Raw genomic sequence first — 15,712 nt, 5'->3', positions numbered from 1 at the left:
TTTAATATGGCATTGCCCGGACATCAGGGACTGAGTTACAGGGAAAGGTCCAACACATTCAGGACCTTATCCCCTGAAGATTTGCGAGGATGTGGCCCAGACATCAGGGACGGAGTTACAGAGTAAGGCACAACAGGTTCGGGACTTAATCCCCTGATATTTACTGGGTTATGGCCCCGACGTCAGGCACTGAGTTACAGGGAAAGTTCAACAGGTTTGGGAATTTATCCCGTGTAGATTTAATGGGACGTTGTCCGGATATCAGGGACTGAGTTACATGGAAAGTTCAACAGGTTTGGGAATTTATCCCGTGTAGATTTAATGGGACGTTGTCCGGACGTCAAGGACTGAGTTACAGGGAAAGGTTCAATAGGGTCGGGACTTTATCCCCTGAAGGTTTACTGGGATGTTGCCCGGACTTCAGGTACTGAGTTACAGGGAAAGGTGCAACACATTCAGGACTTTATCCCCTGAAGGTTTTGCGAGAATTTGGCCCAGACATCAGGGACTGAGTTATAGGGAAAGGTACAACGGGTTCGGGACTTAATCCCCTGATATTTACAGGGTTATGGCCCCGACGTCAGGGACTGAGTTACAGGGAAAGTTCAACAGGTTTGGGAATTTATCCCGTGTAGATTTAATGGGACGTTGTCCGGACATCAGGGACTGAGTTGCAGGGAAAGTTCAACAGGTTTGGGAATTTATTCCGTGTAGATTTAATGGGACGTTGTCCGGACATCAGGGACTGAGTTACAGGGAAAGGTTCAATACGGTCGGGACTTTATCCCCTGAAGGTTTACTGGGATGTTGCCTCGATGTCAGGGACAGAGTTATAGAGAAAGTTCCAACTGTTTCAGGACTTTATTCCAAGAAGATTTACGGGGATGTTATGTGGACATCAGTGACTGTGTTCCAAGGAATTTGACAACAGCTTCAGGATTTATCAACTGAAGATTTACTGGGACATTGCAAGGACGTCAGGAACTGAGTTACAGGGAATGGTTCAATAGGTTTAGGACTTTATCCCCTGATGATTTACTGGGACGTTACCCAGACATGTGGGACCGAGTTACAGTGAAAGATCCTACACGTTCAGGACTTTATCCCCTGAAGATTAACTGGGATGGTGCCCGGACGTCAGGGAATGAGTTAGAGGGGAAGGTTGAGCAGGTTTGGCACTTTATTCTCTGAAGATATAATGGGATGATGCCCGGAAGTCACTGACTCAGTTTCAGCGTAACGTTTAACACGTTCGGGACTTTAACCCCTGAACATTTAGTAGGATGTGGTCCACATATCAGGGATTGAGTTACAGGGGAACGTCCAACATGTTTGGGACATTATCCCCTGAAAATTTACTTGGACATTGCCCAGACGTCTGGGACCGATTTCCTGGGAAAGTTTCAACAGGTTCAGGACTTTATCCCCTGAAGATTAACTGGGATGGTGCCCGGACGTCAGGGAATGAGTTAGAGGGGAAGGTTGAGCAGGTTTGGCACTTTATTCTCTGAAGATATAATGGGATGATGCCCGGAAGTCACTGACTCAGTTCCAGCGTAACGTTTAACACGTTCAGGACTTTAACCCCTGAACATTTAGTAGGATGTGGTCCACATATCAGGGATTGAGTTTCAGGGGAACGTCCAACATGTTTGGGACATTATCCCCTGAAAATTTACTTGGACATTGCCCAGACGTCTGGGACCGATTTCCTGGGAAAGTTTCAACAGGTTCAGGACTTTATCCCCTGAAGATTAACTGGGATGTTGCCCGGACGTCAGGGACTGAGTTGCAGGTGAAGGTTGAGCAGGTTTGGCACTTTATCCTCTGAAGATATAATGGGATGATGCCAGGAAGTCACTGACTTAGTTAAAGCATAAGGTTTAACAGGTTCGAAAGTTTAATCCCTGAAGATTTACTAGGATGTGGTCCACATATCAGGGAATGAGTGACTGGGAAAAGTCCAACAGGTTCGGGACTTCATCCCGTGAAGATTTACTGGGACTTTTCCAGACATGTGGGACTTAGTTGCAGTGAAAGGACCCACACGTTCAGGACCTTATCAAATGAAGATTTACTGGGTCGATGCCCGGACGTCAGGGACTGAGTGCCAGGGAAAGGTCCAACAGGTTCGGTACTTTATCCCCTGAAGATTTACTGGGATTTTACTCGGACATCTCTCCCCTCTTTCCTTCTCTCCCTCACCCCTTATCTACGTTTGGTAGGACTCCCTTCGCGCTGAACTGCGAGGGATGGGGCTGCGTCTGGAACAACTCGAGGCCGAACGTTCGGAGGGTACTGAACGTCTTCAGAAACTGCGCAAGAAGCTAGCGGAGGCTGAGGAAGGTGAGTGTCCCCCTCTTTCTCTCCCCTCCCTCTCCTCTCTCCCTCTCCGCCCCTTCCCTCTCCGTCCCCTCTCTCTCCCCTCCCTCACACTACGTCTCCTCTGTCACCTTTCTCCCCCTCTTCCTCCGCAGGTTGGCGAGATACCACCGACCAGCTGAACGCGGCCCAGGCAACCGTCCGCGTGCAGGAGCACGCGCTGGGCCACCAGGAGCGGGAGACGGCCGCGCTGAGGGAGACCATCGGCGGCCTGGAGCGCAGCCTGCGCGCATCACACCGCGAAGTTGCCGACGTCAGGGTGAGAGTTGGGCGAAGGAGGCACGTCTGAGTCGTGCCACCGCTTGTCGGAGGCCAGAATCGCACCGTGACGTTTTTTAAAGAGATTATCCTCATTTTTTTAAAGGTGCTCCATGGCGCCACCTTTGGTGGAATGTTGGGAATGCGCCGTGATTTTTGCATCAAGTATCCCCATGACCAGGATGCCTCACTGGTCGCTCCGCTGGTTGGAAGTCAGAATTGCACATCCAGAATCCTCGTTGGTGTGTGCTCATAAGTAACGGCACCACTGGTCGGAGGCCAGTATTGCACTTTTGATGCTTTTATTCCTGGGAATTTCCACCGGTGGTTGTCCCTCTGTCGCACCACCTCTGGTCGTTGGCCAGAATTACACCACATATTTGATCCCATTAGGAATCTCCATTGGAGAATGGCGCTACCTCCGGTCGGGGGTCAGATTTACATTACGATGTTGCTCCATCGGGTATCAGCATTGGAGAGTGTACCTCCGTCTCGCCATCTCTGGTCGGAGGTCAGAAGTACACCATGACGTGACTCCGTCGGGAATTGAAATTGAAGAGCGTACCTTAGCGCCGCCACCTCTGGTTATGGACCAGAATTGCACCGTGATATGTTTACAGAGGGGATCCTGTTGGGTACGGGTCACTCAGCAACGTCACCTCTGGTCGGAAGCTCATTTTGCACTGTTACTTGTTTACACAAGGAGTCCCCCATTAAGGCTAGATGTCTGAATTACACCGTGACGCAGGAAATCCTGTGTTAGATTCTAACCCCCTCCTCTCCCCCAGCAGGAAAGGCTCCGCAAGGCCAAGGAGGCGAGGCTAGAGTGGGAGGTGGAGGCCAGCCGGGCCCAGGATGAGCTGGGCTCCTGCCGGGCTGAGCTGTCACAGTCGGGCCTGTCATCCCTATCACTGGAGGGCGAACTGATGCGCTGCCAGGCTCAGCTCTCTGAGCGTGAGCGGGAGGTAGCTGGCCTGAGGGACGAGGCCGAGCGACTGCGCGACAGGGAGAGCCAGGGTCAGGAGGAGATGCAGGTAGGCTCCACGCGCTGGGCTAGGCCTCTGGGGGTGGGGGTTGGTGGAGAGGAGGGGTTTGGCCGCTAGGCCATGGTCGCTGAGGACCTGCCGTCTCGCTAGGCTGCAGTTGCTGACTCGTGAAAGGATGCCCGTTGCTGGGCATCCCAGTTGCCAAGAAATCACGTGTGAGGCCCGTTGGTAGGGAGCATAAACTTAGGCCCCAGGCCCGTCGCCAGGCGCCAAAGGCTGGACCCGTCACGGGTAGTTGAAAGTATGGCTGTTACCAAGGCCCAGTTGGTCTCCAGGAGACCAAGGCCTGGCCCGTCTCCAGGAAACCAGGGCCAGGCCCGTCGCAGGGAAACCGTTACCAAGGGCCTGCTGTTTGTCGAGAAACCGTGGCCAGGGAATGGATGGAGCCTGTCGGTAAGTCTCACCAGGCCACGCAAGCCTAAACACGTAAACCGGACACCGGACCTCACTCACCCTGTGCCCCCTTCCCGGGCAGGAGCGGATGGAGACGGAGCTGAGGAAGGTTGAGGAGGAGACGAAACGTCTCCGGGCCAGAGCAGAGGACGGGGAGGCACAAAACCTGAAGCTGCAGTCCCGACTCCAGGAGAAGGTGAGGGGGAAAAAGGGGTGAGAAAGTGAGAGAGAGGGGGAGATAGAAGGAGGAGAGAAGAGGGGGAGGGCAAAGAGGGAGGGGAAGGGGAGAGAGGGGGACAGAAGAGATATTCAATCGTTCCTGTTCAGTGATTGTTCAATCGGGACATCCACCTTGGGATCTCCTGCCCTCCCCCCTCTTTCCCCTTATCTCCCCTTCTCTCCCATTTCTCTCCCCTCCTCTGTTTCCGTCTTCTTTCTTCTCCTCCCTCTCCCCCCTTTCTCTCCCTCTCTCCACCTCTATCCCCCTCTCCCCAACTCTCCTCCCCACCCTCCCTTCTTTCCCCTCTCTCTCTCTCTACCCGTCTTTCTTCCCCTCTCTCTCCATCTATCCCCCCCATCTTCCCTCTCTCTTTCCCCCTCCCTCTCACCCCTCTCTCTCCCCCCCCAGGAGGTGGAAGTGGAAAGAAGAGTCTCTGATCTCCAGAAGGAGCGGACCATTCTACATGAGAGAGTCTCGACCCTCCAACGAGCCGTGGCCGAATTGGAGAAGGAGAGAGGAGACGCGCAGGCGAGGTTCTTGGCTTTGGAGAAGGATCGACGGCACATGAGGAGGGCGCTGGAAAAGGTGGGGAGGGGGGACTGAGGAAGAGAGAGAAGGGGAGAAAGGAGGTGAGAGAGGGGGAGTGGGTGGAGAGAGGGTGGGAGAGGAGGAGAGAGGGGGGAGAGGAAGAGAGGGGGGTGGAGAGTGGGTGGAGAGTGGGGAAATAGGGGGAAGGGGAGAGAAGAGAGTATATAAGTGGAGCATGAGACTTTTCTAACCTCCACCCTGTCACCCTGTCTCCGTAGACAGAAAAAGAGAAGGAACTGATGCTGGCTGATCGGGTCGAGGTGGATCAGATCCGGGTACAATTACAGGAGAGTCTCACCATGAAGGATGTGGAACTGGAGAGCGTCAAAGGCGAGGTTCAGCGATTGAAGGTCAGTGGCCTCGCCATGTGGGATACGGAGACTGGGGGAACCGTGTGTGGGATACGGAGACCAGGGGAACTGTGTGTAAGATACAGAGACCGGGGGAACTGTGTGTTGGAATCGGGGACCGGTGGAACTGCACGCGGGAAACAGAGACCAGGGAAATGTGTGGGATACGGAGACCAGGGAATCACGTGTGGGCCACGGAGACTCGGGGATCTGCACATACGATATGGAGATCAGGGGAACTGGGTGTTGGATACAGGGACTAGGAGAACTGTACGCGGGAAATGGAGTCCAGGGAAATGTGTGGGATATGGAGACCGGGGAATTCGTGTGGTATATGGAGACTGGGGGATCTGCGTGTAAGATACGGAGACCAGGGGAGCCGTGTGTTGGATATGGGGACCGGGGGGAACTGCGCGTGGGAAATGGAGACCAGGGAAACGTGTGGGAAATGGAGACCAGGGGAACTGTGTGTGGGATACGGAGAATGGGGAACTGTGTTTGGGATAGGAGAATGGGGAACCACGTGTGGGATATGGAGACTGGGGGAACCACGTGTGGATACGGAGACTGGGGGAACCATGTGTGGGTTACGGAGACTGGGGGAACCGCGTGCTGGATACTGAGACCATGGGACCCGATGGCTCTCTCTTTCTCTATGCCTCCCTCTCTCTCTCTCCCCCTCACACACCATCTCTCTTCCCCCTCTCCCACCCTTCCCCCTCGACCCCTCTCTTCCCCCTCTCCTCCCTCTCTCCCCCCTCTTCCTTCCTCTCGCCCCCTCCCTTCAGGGTGAGAACGAGACCCCTCTGAAACTTCACACCACCGACGTGCCTTTACGTAGCCACCGGGTACTGGAGAACGAGATTGAACTCCTGCGTCTCTGCCGACGGAAATTGGAGAACTCGCTAACGCCTCCGGACATGTCCCGTCAGCCCTGGGTGGAGCCGACAGATGGGCTGGTGGGTAGTGGGGTGGGGAGAGGCTTCAGAAGGTGGGGGGGGCAGAGGAATGAAGGGTTTGGGGGTGAGGAGTGAGGTGATGGTGTGAAGAGAGTTTAGCAGGGAGGGAGGGAGTGAGGGATAGAGAGTCAAAGGGAGAGGGACGGTGGGAGAGAGGGGGAGAGAGACGGAGCAATAGAGGGAGGGAGGGAGGGAGCAAGAGAGAGAGAGGGGGAGGGAAAGGGAAGGGGTGGGAGGGAGAGAGCGAGGGAGGGAGAACAGGAGGGAATGAGGGAGGAAGGCGAGGAGGGATTTTCTAACTTCCCCCTTCTCTCTCCCCCTCCCTCCTGAATCCCCCGATCTCTGCCCCCTCCCCCCTCACCACTACCCTCTTTCCTCCTCTCTGGCCTTGGCCCCATGACCAAACCCTATTCCCTTGCTGGTCTCCACCCCTCTCAGTCCAACCTGCGTCCTCTGACCCGCACTCTCTGACCCCACTGTGATCCCCACTCTCCAGCCTCTTCCCCTTACCCCCATCCCCTCCCATCCCCTCCTCTCTCTCTCCCCTCATTCCCCTCTCCCCTCACTCCCCTCTCCCCTCACTCCCCCTCTCCCCTCACTCCCCTCTCCCCTCACTCCCCTCTCCCCTCACTCCCCTCTCTCCTCACTCCCCTCTCTCCTCACTCCCCTCTCCCCTCACTCCCCTCTCCCCTCACTCCCCTCTCCCCTCACTCCCCCTCTCCCCTCACTCCCCCTCTCCCCTCACTCCCCTCTCCCCTCACTCCCCTCTCCCCTCACTCCCCTCTCCCCTCCCCTCCTTCCCCCCTCCCTCTCCCCCCCTCCCTCCCCCCTCCCTCTCCCCCTCCCTCTCCCCCCTCCCCCCTCATCTTCTTCACCCCACCTACACCCCCGTCCTCCGACTGCCCCTCTCGGAGGGCCTGACCCCGGTGGAGAGAGAAGGACCAGCATCCTGCAGGAGAGGAGCCCAGATTGGGGCAAGACGCGGTCGAGCGTACAAGGGTCACAACCTGGTAGTCAGGTGGCCAGTAATCACATCTGACTCCCTTCAGAGCTGAAGTCAGGGGTCACCCCATCCGGGACCATCATTTTCAGCAAATAATTAATATTTTTATAGAAATCTTCAACAAATTTTGAGAGTTAACAGTATTTTTGCTGAGATTATCTCGGCTCTTCGACAATATATTTTGCAGCATTGATTAAACCTCTTTATTGAACCAATTGTCACTCTGTAAATCCGTCCGGATCCCTGATCAGTAGCGTCCATTCCCGTAAAACTCTTAACTGCCCTCAGAGAGGGCTTTATCCCCTGAAGATTTACTGGGTTGTTTCCCGGACATCAGGGACTGAGTTACAGGGAAAGGTCCACAGGTTCGGGACTTTATCCCCTGAAAATTTACTGGGATGTTGTCTGGACATCAGGGACTGAGTGAAGATTTACTGGGATGTTGCCCGGATGTCAGGACTGAGTTACAGGGAAAGGTTAAACCAGTTTGACTGGTGCTTCGAAGAATGAGGGGAGATTTGAGGGGGACGTACGGAATTAATGCCAGTTGGCTTTTTCCCCACTAAGGTACATACCAGAGGACACGGGTGAATGAGAGAAGATCTACAGGCGGGGAACGGAAAACAAACCGTTAGGGTTTAATGTTTAAGAAGTATTTGGATGGGGGAGGGGCATGGATGGGAATGGCGCATGTCAGAGGGACGGGGCAGCAAAATGGCCCAGCACGGCCGAGAAGGGCCCTGACTCAGTGACTCCATCCACACGAAGTCCATCGCATTGCGAGTCTCGAGCTGACAAGGAACACAACGCCGAACCTAGGAACCTTTTTGCCAATCAAACGACTTTTATTTTTCAGGAGGACAGGTGAGGTGGGGGGGGGGGGGGGTTGGGGTCGGATGAGCCAGGGAGTGGGTGGACGGGGAGCGTGGCCATCCCGGGGGGGGGGGGGGTGTGGTGGTGGTGATTGTTGTGGGGGGGGGGGGATGCCGAGGGTATTTAACCCCACCTGCTAGAAGGGTCGGTTGTTGGGTTGGGCCACAGAACCCCTTTCCCTCTCCCTGTCACTCCCCTCTCTCTCCCCTTCCCCTCGCTTTTCCTCTTCCCTTCTCTCCCCATCACCTCTATCTCCTAGCCCTCTCTTCCCTTTCCCTCTCTCTCCACTTCCCCTCTCCCCTTTTCTTCTCTCTCCCTCCCCTCTATCACCTTCCCCCTTGTCCCCTTCCCCTCTCTCTCCCCTTCCCCTCTCTCTCCCCCTTCCCCTCTCTCTCCCCTTCCCCCTCTCTCTCCCCTTCCCCTCTCTCTCCCCTTCCCCTCTCCTTCCCCTTACCCTCCCCCTCCCCTTCCCCTTACCCTCCCCCTCCCATTCCTACTCTCTCTGCTTTTTGCCACTCCCCCTTCATCCTCTCTCCTCTTCCCCCTCCCCTTCCCTTTCTGCTTTTCGCCTTTCCCCTTCCCCTCTCTCCCCTTCCCTTCCCATTCCCTCTCTCTCTCTGCTTTTTGCCACTCCCCCTTCCCCCCCTCTCCCCTTCCCCCTTCTCTCTGCTTTTCCCCTCTCCCCTTCTCCTCCCCCTTCTCTCCCCCTTTCCATCTCCCCCCCTCCCTCTTCCATCTTAGGACTGTACATTAGGACACCGCAGGGGGCGCTCTCGTCGCGTGGGCACTCTACGCGATCTCATTGGCCAGCGGTCGTTGCTTCGACAGAGCTCGGCTGTGGAGAGAGACAGAAGGGGGTGGGGTCAGAGTAGAAGATCCCTCCACCCCATGTCGTCAGACACTCCCGGGTTGGAGACATAGAACGAAGCCCCGTCCCATCATACACTCCCGGGGTGGGACACAGAGTGAATCCCTGTCCCTGTCACACACTCCCAGGGTAGGGTCACAGAGTGAAGCCCCGTACCATCACACCCTCCCGGGTTGGGGACACGTGGTGAAACCCTGATCCGTCACACTCTTCCGGGGTGGGGGACACAGAGCAAAACACCGTCCTGTCACACTCTCCTGGGGTGGGGACACAGAGCGAATCACCGTCCTGTCACACTCTCCCGGGGTGGGGACACAGAGCGAAGCACCGTCCTATCACACACTCCTGGTGTGGGGACACAGAGCGAAGCACCGTCCTGTCACATACTCCCGGGGTGGCGACACAGAGCGAAGCACCGTCCTGTCACATACTCCCGGGGTGGGACACAGAGCGAAGAACCGTCCTGTCACATACTCCCGGGGTGGGGACACAGAGCGAAGCACCGTCCTGTCACACACTCCCACAGGCTAAAATCTCACCTCGAATGTCTTCTTCATGAAGGCAAACTGTCCGAACGCAAATCTCTTTGTTCACAACGTACATTCTTCGAAGACTTCAAAGGATAATAGAGGCAGAATTACCCCTCTCCCCATCTCTGCCACTCACCCCTCTCTTCCCCCTCACCTCCCACCTCTCTCCCCCTCTCTATTCCTCTCTTTCCCCTGTCCCCATTCTCTCCTCATCTTTCCCCCTCTCCCACTCGCCTCACACCTCCCTCCTCTCCCCACTCTCCCGTTTCTACCCCTCTATCCCTCCCCCTCTCTCTCCCCCACGGACACTCTCACTCGTTCAGTCGTTACCTGTAGATACATTGCCCGGGAAAACACTGTTTTCGTGGTTGGTGGATGGAATAGAGTCGGGTGCAGAGATACTGTTCCTCATGACAGTCTGAGGGGGAGGAGTAGGGGTTGGAGGGAGGGAAGGAGAGATAGTTGAAATAGTGAGAGGAAGAGAGACGGTTAAATCCCACCTCCTTCTCACTATCTACACCCTCCCCGTCTCCCTCTCGTAGTTTCCACTCTCCCCATCTAGCTCTTGCAATCTCCTCCCTCCCCGTTTCCCTCTCCACCCTCCCTGTCTCCCTCTCACAGTCTCCACCCTCACAGTCTCCATCTCTACCCTCCCCACCTCCCTTTCCACCCTTCCCATTTCCCTCACAATCTCTACCCTTCCCCTCCCTCTCCACCCTCCCCATCATCTCACAATCTCCACCCTCCCCATCTCTCACAATCTCCACCCTCCCCATCTCCATATCCACCTTCCCTGTCTCCCTCTCCACTCTCCCCGTCTCCCTCTCACTGTCTTCACCTTCCCATCTGATGAAAGAAATGAGTATCAAATATATTCACTTACCCTGAGGAAAAGGTTCGGCATGTGTTGGGTCTTCTGTGAGAGAGAGGAGGAGATGGGTGAAAGTTGGGGGGGGGGGGATTTGTGAGAGTTCAGAGACAAAAAGACAGAAGGGGAGAGAGGGGGACGGGGAGGGGTAGAAAGGGGGATGGAAAGGGGAGGGTAGAGGGGGGTGAGGGAGAGGAGATGGGGAGAGAGAAGGACAGGGGAGAGGGGGGGAGAGAGATGGGAGGGCGAGTGAGGGGGGGGGAAGAGGTGGAGAAAGAAAAGGGAGATGGTTACTCTCTCTCCCATCATGAATGAACCCCAATCTCCTTGTCTGCTGCCGTCCGAATGTATCAACCGTTGCTTCGAAACATATTGAAAAATTTAAAAGATATATTTCTGGGAAGAATATGAATGATATTTATCTGAAGTAAATACATTTTTGGTCTGCTGGCTTTCCCTGTAACCCAGTGCCCGGGCAACATCCTAGTAAATCTTCAGGGGATAAAGTCCCGAACCTGTTGGATCTTTCCCAGTAACTCAGTTCCTGATATCCGGGAAACGTCCCAGTAAATCCTTGCCCTCTTTCTATCTGATTGAGATCTTTCTTGTTGTTCAGAGACCAAAACTGCACCCAATGCTCAAGATTTGGCCTCTTGTAGAACTTTACCAGATCAATGCTCTGATTTCTGAGACCAATGTGCCAAAAGCTCTCTCTATGACCCTGTCCCCACTGTGACACCCTTTCAGGGAAGGATGTACCAGGATTTCGGAATTTCTCTGTTCTCCTGAGAGAACAAGGAATGAACAGTTGAAAGCAGGCAGATTGGAGGATAATCCTATCCTGTACCAGATGTTCCAAAAATTATGATTCAGAAAAAAACCATGAAATTGATTTACCTGCGTCTGGGGTGTCCTGTGGTTGAACTGCGGTGGAGGAGAGAGGTGGAGAGGGAGAGAGAGGGGTTTGAACAGGATTAACTGTACCTTCCACAGTCATCACCTCCCCCTCCCCTCTACACCTCTCCCTCCATCCTCCCCCACTCTCACCTAATTTATCCTCTATCCCCCTCTCCATCTCTTTCTCCCCTTCTTGCCCACTCTCCACCTCTTTCCCCCACTCCACCTCCCTCATTCCCCTCTCTTCCCCACTCTCCCCTCTCTCCCCATCCTACCCTTTGTCTCCTCTCCCCGTCCCTCCCCTTTCTCTCTGTCCCGTCTCCCTCTCACTCCCCTCTATCTATCCCTCTCTCACGCTCTCCCCCTCCACCCACTCCCTCCCCTCTCTCTCCCCTCTGTCCCCTCCCTCCACTTCTCTCTCCCCTCCCCTTCCCCCTATCTCTCCACTCTCCCCTTTCTCTCACGCTCTCTCCTTGCCTCTCTCCCCTTTCTCACCCCTCTATCCACCCCTCTCTCACGCTCTGTCCCTCCCTCCCCTCTTTCTCTCCTCTCTGTCTCTCCCCCTCCCTCCCCCTCTCCATTTTTCTGCTCCTCTGTCCCTTCTCCACTCCCATTCCCGTTCCATTCGACTTACCCAGAACTACCAGAAACAAGACGATGGTTATTCCCTGAAACAATCTTCCTTCAACAGCTGGGAACATCTGCAGGCAATTTGTCAAGGGAAGAATAATTAAAATCCTGGTGTTCATGGATCAAGCGGGCTCTCTCTCTCTCTCTCTCTCTCTCTCTCTCAGCTCCACACTCCCATGTTAGGGATACAGAACGAAGTCCTGTCCTGTCACACACTCCTGAGCTGTTACAATGAGTTAAAATCCCTCTGCATACTCATGTGATTCTCTCTCCCCCTTGTTCACTCTCTCCCCTCCCTCTTTCTCCCTGTCCCTCTCCTCTTGCCTCTCTACCCCTCTCTGTCCCCCTCTCTCCTCTCAACCTTCCCATTCCCTCTCCTCCTCTGTCTCCCCTCTCACTGCTCACTCCCCCTTCCTTCCCCCTCACTCCCTCTCACATCCTCTCTCTCCCCCTTTAGCTACCCCCTCTCTCTCGACTTTCTCTCCCCTAACTCTGCCCTCTCTCCCCTTCACTCCCCCTCTCTCACCATCTCTCTCCCCCTTCTCTACCTCTTCCTCCCTCTTTCCCCCTCTCTCCCCCATTCACTCTCACCCTCTCCTCCCGCACTTCACTGATTCCCGATGTTTTTACCCTTGCTGTCGTTCGACTGTAGGTCTCAAGTGAACTTCTTCAAGGTCTTGTTGTTGATCAGAAGAATCTTGGCTGGATTCACGTTTTGCTGGAAGTTGGACATTTCCCAGCCCTTGTTGATAAGGCTGGAGTCCAGGGATGACTCAGTGTCTTGAACAGAGACACCTAGGAATGCAGAGGAGTGTCGGGGACTGGAGGGGGTTACAGAGACAGGGAGGGGTGTAGGGAACCGGAGGGGGTTACAGAGACGGGGAGGGGTGTAGGGGACCGGAGGGGATTACAGAGACAGGGAGGGGTGTCGCGGACCGAGGGGATTACAGAGACAGGGAGGGGTGTCGGGGACCGGTTGAGGGTTTCAGAGACAGAGAGGGGTGTCGGGGATTACAGAGACAGGGAGGTGTGTAGAGGACTGGAGTGGGTTACAGAGACAGGGATGGGTGTCGTTGACCGGAGTGGGTTACAGAGACGGGTATGGGGCGTGGTGTCGGGCACCGGCGGGGGTTACAGAGACGGGGAGGGGTGCCGGCAACCGGAGGGGTAGTTACAGAGACGGAAGGGGGTTACAGAGACGGAGGGGTGTAGGAGACTGGAGCGGGTTACAGAGTAAGGGAGGTTTGTCCGCGACCGGAGTGGGTTACAGAGACAGGGACGGTTGTAGGGGACTGGAGGGGATTTCAGAGGCAGGGAGGGTGTCGTGGACCGGAGAGTGTTACAGAGACAGGGTGGGATGTCGGGGACCGGAGGGGTTTACAGAGACAGGAGGGGTGTCAGGGACCGGAGGGAGGGAGTGACAGAGACAGTGAAGGGTGCAGGAGATCGGAGGCGGTTACAGTGACAGGGAGGGGTGTTGGCGTCTGGAGAGGATTACATAGGGAGGTGCGTAGGGGACTGGAGGGGGTTACAGAGACAAGGAAGGGTGACGGGGACCAGTGGGGGTTACAGAGAAGGGGAGGGGTGTCGGCGACCAGAGGGCGAGTTACAGAGATGGGGAGGTGAGTAGGGGACTGGAGGGGTTACAGAGAAAGGGGGGTGTGTCTGCGACCAGAGGGGGTTACAGAGACAGGGATGGGTGTAGGGGACTGGAGTGGATTACAGAGACAGGGAGTGGTGTAGGGGACCGGATGGGGTTACAGGGACGGTGAGGGGTGTCGGCGACCGGAGGGTTAGTTACAGAGACGGGTGTCGGGGGGCGGAGCACTTACAGAGACAGGGTGGGGTGCATGGGACCGGAGGGGGTTACAGAGATGGAGGGGTGCAGGGGACTGGATGCGGTTACGGAGTCAGGGAGGGGTTCAGGGGATCAGATGAGTGTTATAGAGACATGGAGGGGTGTAGGGGACTGGACGGGGGTTGTTACAGGGATGGGGAGGGGTGTCGGGGGGTGTAGCAGTTACAGAGACAGGGTGGGGTGCAGGGGACGGAGGTGGTTACAGAGACAGGGAGGGGTGCAGGGGACCGGAGGCAGTTACAGAAGCAGGGAGGGGTGCAGGGGACCAGATCAGGGTTACAGAGACACGGAGGAGTGTAGGGGACCAGAGCGGCTACAGAGACAGGGAGGGATATCGGGGAGCAGAGGGATAGACCGAGAAGGGGGGGAGGGGAGTGCAGGAGACCAGAGGGGGTTACAGAGACGGGGTGGATGGGGGGGGGGGGTGTCGAAACAGAGTGGTTGAAACGGAGGTGTGTAAACAGGAGTGGAAACAGGTGTAGAAACAGATGTAGAAATGGGTGGAAACAGTGGAGTGGAAACAGATGTAGAAACAGAGGTGCAGAAAGATGTATGTGGAGTCATGGGGTGGAAAGAGTTGGGGAAACAGGAGTGGAAACAGAAGGGTGGAAACAGAAAGGGTGGAAACAGGTGTAGGAGCAGAGGGGTGGAAACAGGAATGGAAACAAAAGTGAGAAACGAGTTCGAACAGATGGGTGGAAACAGGGGTGGAAAGAGGTGAAGAAACAAGTATTGGAACAGAGGGGTGGAAACACAGGCATGGAAACAGAGGTGGAGAAACAGTGGTGGGGCAACAGCGGTGTGGAAACAGGGGTGCAAACATGGTGTTGAAAAAGATGTCGGGAAAATGAGGTGTGGAAATAAAGGGTTGGAATCAGAGATGGGGAAATGGAAGGGTGGAAACAGAAGTGTAGAAACCGAGGTATGGAAACAGAGGTGTGGAAACAGGTGAGAGGAATCTGACAGGTGGAAACAGAGGTGGAGAAACAGAGGTGTTGTAACAGATGGGTGGAAACAGGTGGAGAAAAGAGGTGGGGTAACAGCAGTCTTGAAAAGAAGGGGTGGAAACAGGTGGAGAAACCAAGGTAGGGAAACAGAGGTGTGGAAAGATAGGGGTTGAAAAAGAGGAGTGGAAACAGAGGTGGCAAAACAGAGTGTTGGAAACAGAGGTGTAGAATACAAGGTAGGGAAAACGAGCTGTAGAAACAGGTGTAAACAGAGGTATCGAAATGGAAGTGGAGAAACAGAGGTGTGGAAATGGACATGTGAAAATTGAGGGGTGGAAATTGAGGGTGGAAACAGGTGGGGAAAGAGGTGTGGAAACAAATGGGTCAAAACAGTGGTTGAAACAGGTAGGGAAACAGAGGAATGAAAACAGCGGTGGGGAAACAGAGTTGTAGAAACCAAGGTAGGGAAACAGAGGGGTGGTTACATGTGTGTAGAAACAGAGGTGCGGAAAGATGTGTGTGGAATCATAGGGGAGGAAAGAGAGTTGGGGAAACAGGAGTGGAAACAGAAGCGTTGAAACATAAAGGATGGAAACAGAGGTGGAAACAGGAGTAGAAACAGATGGGTGGAAACAAAGGTGAGAAACAGAGGAGTTCAAACAGAGGGGTGGAAACAGAGTGGTGGAAAGAGATCGAAAAAAAGAAGTGGTGGAAGAGAGGGGTGGAAATACAGGTATGGAAACAGAGGTGGAGAAAGAGTGGTGGGGTAACAGAGGTGTGGAAACATTGGTATTGAAAAAGATGTCGGGAAACAGGTGTGTAAACATCAGGGTGGAAAAAGATGGGTTGATACAGAGTGGTTGAAACAGGTGTGGAAACAGGAATGGTGGGTAAACAGAGGGTTGGAAACGGGAGGAAATATAGGTGGAGAAATCAAGGTAAGGAAAGAGCTTTGAAAACAGGGGTGGAAAAGAGGAGTGGAAACAGACGAGTGAAAACAGGTGGAGAAACAGAGAGGTAGGGAAAGAGGTCTGGAATAAGG

General features: G+C 54.8%; 2 protein-coding genes across 4 annotated transcripts in view; one reads left to right on the top strand and one right to left on the bottom strand.

The window, feature by feature from the left end:
- The window catches only part of LOC138752955 (rootletin-like), a 222,958-nt gene that overhangs the window by 194,281 nt on the left and 12,965 nt on the right, over nucleotides 1–15,712 (top strand). Inside the window, exons 8-14 of the mRNA XM_069915555.1 lie at nucleotides 2,226–2,346; nucleotides 2,478–2,641; nucleotides 3,432–3,674; nucleotides 4,162–4,275; nucleotides 4,708–4,884; nucleotides 5,106–5,237; nucleotides 6,026–6,196. Coding sequence (XP_069771656.1) covers nucleotides 2,226–2,346; nucleotides 2,478–2,641; nucleotides 3,432–3,674; nucleotides 4,162–4,275; nucleotides 4,708–4,884; nucleotides 5,106–5,237; nucleotides 6,026–6,196 — 1,122 coding nt within the window. The remainder of the gene's footprint in view (nucleotides 1–2,225; nucleotides 2,347–2,477; nucleotides 2,642–3,431; nucleotides 3,675–4,161; nucleotides 4,276–4,707; nucleotides 4,885–5,105; nucleotides 5,238–6,025; nucleotides 6,197–15,712) is intronic.
- Nucleotides 8,765–13,298, bottom strand: LOC138754251 (microfibrillar-associated protein 2-like). 3 transcript variants are annotated; one of them, XM_069918189.1, is made up of 7 exons: nucleotides 12,496–13,296; nucleotides 11,870–11,936; nucleotides 11,236–11,262; nucleotides 10,354–10,383; nucleotides 9,801–9,888; nucleotides 9,480–9,553; nucleotides 8,765–8,907 (listed from the first exon to the last, which is right to left on the bottom strand). In XM_069918189.1, the coding sequence occupies exons 2-7, from the start codon at nucleotides 11,934–11,936 to the stop codon at nucleotides 8,810–8,812; spliced, it is 384 nt and encodes a 127-aa protein (XP_069774290.1). In that variant the 5' UTR covers nucleotides 12,496–13,296; the 3' UTR covers nucleotides 8,765–8,809. The 3 variants fall into 3 exon arrangements, with proteins under 3 accessions (XP_069774290.1, XP_069774291.1, XP_069774289.1); XM_069918188.1 differs by having other exon boundaries at nucleotides 8,767–8,907; nucleotides 10,354–10,386; nucleotides 12,496–13,290; XM_069918190.1 differs by lacking the exon at nucleotides 11,236–11,262 and having other exon boundaries at nucleotides 10,354–10,386; nucleotides 12,496–13,298.

This window comes from Narcine bancroftii, chromosome 2 (assembly GCF_036971445.1).
Source record: "Narcine bancroftii isolate sNarBan1 chromosome 2, sNarBan1.hap1, whole genome shotgun sequence".
Taxonomy (NCBI): domain Eukaryota; kingdom Metazoa; phylum Chordata; class Chondrichthyes; order Torpediniformes; family Narcinidae; genus Narcine; species Narcine bancroftii.
The sequence above is the reverse complement of the archived record's forward strand: the minus strand, read 5'-3'. Positions and strand labels throughout refer to the sequence as shown.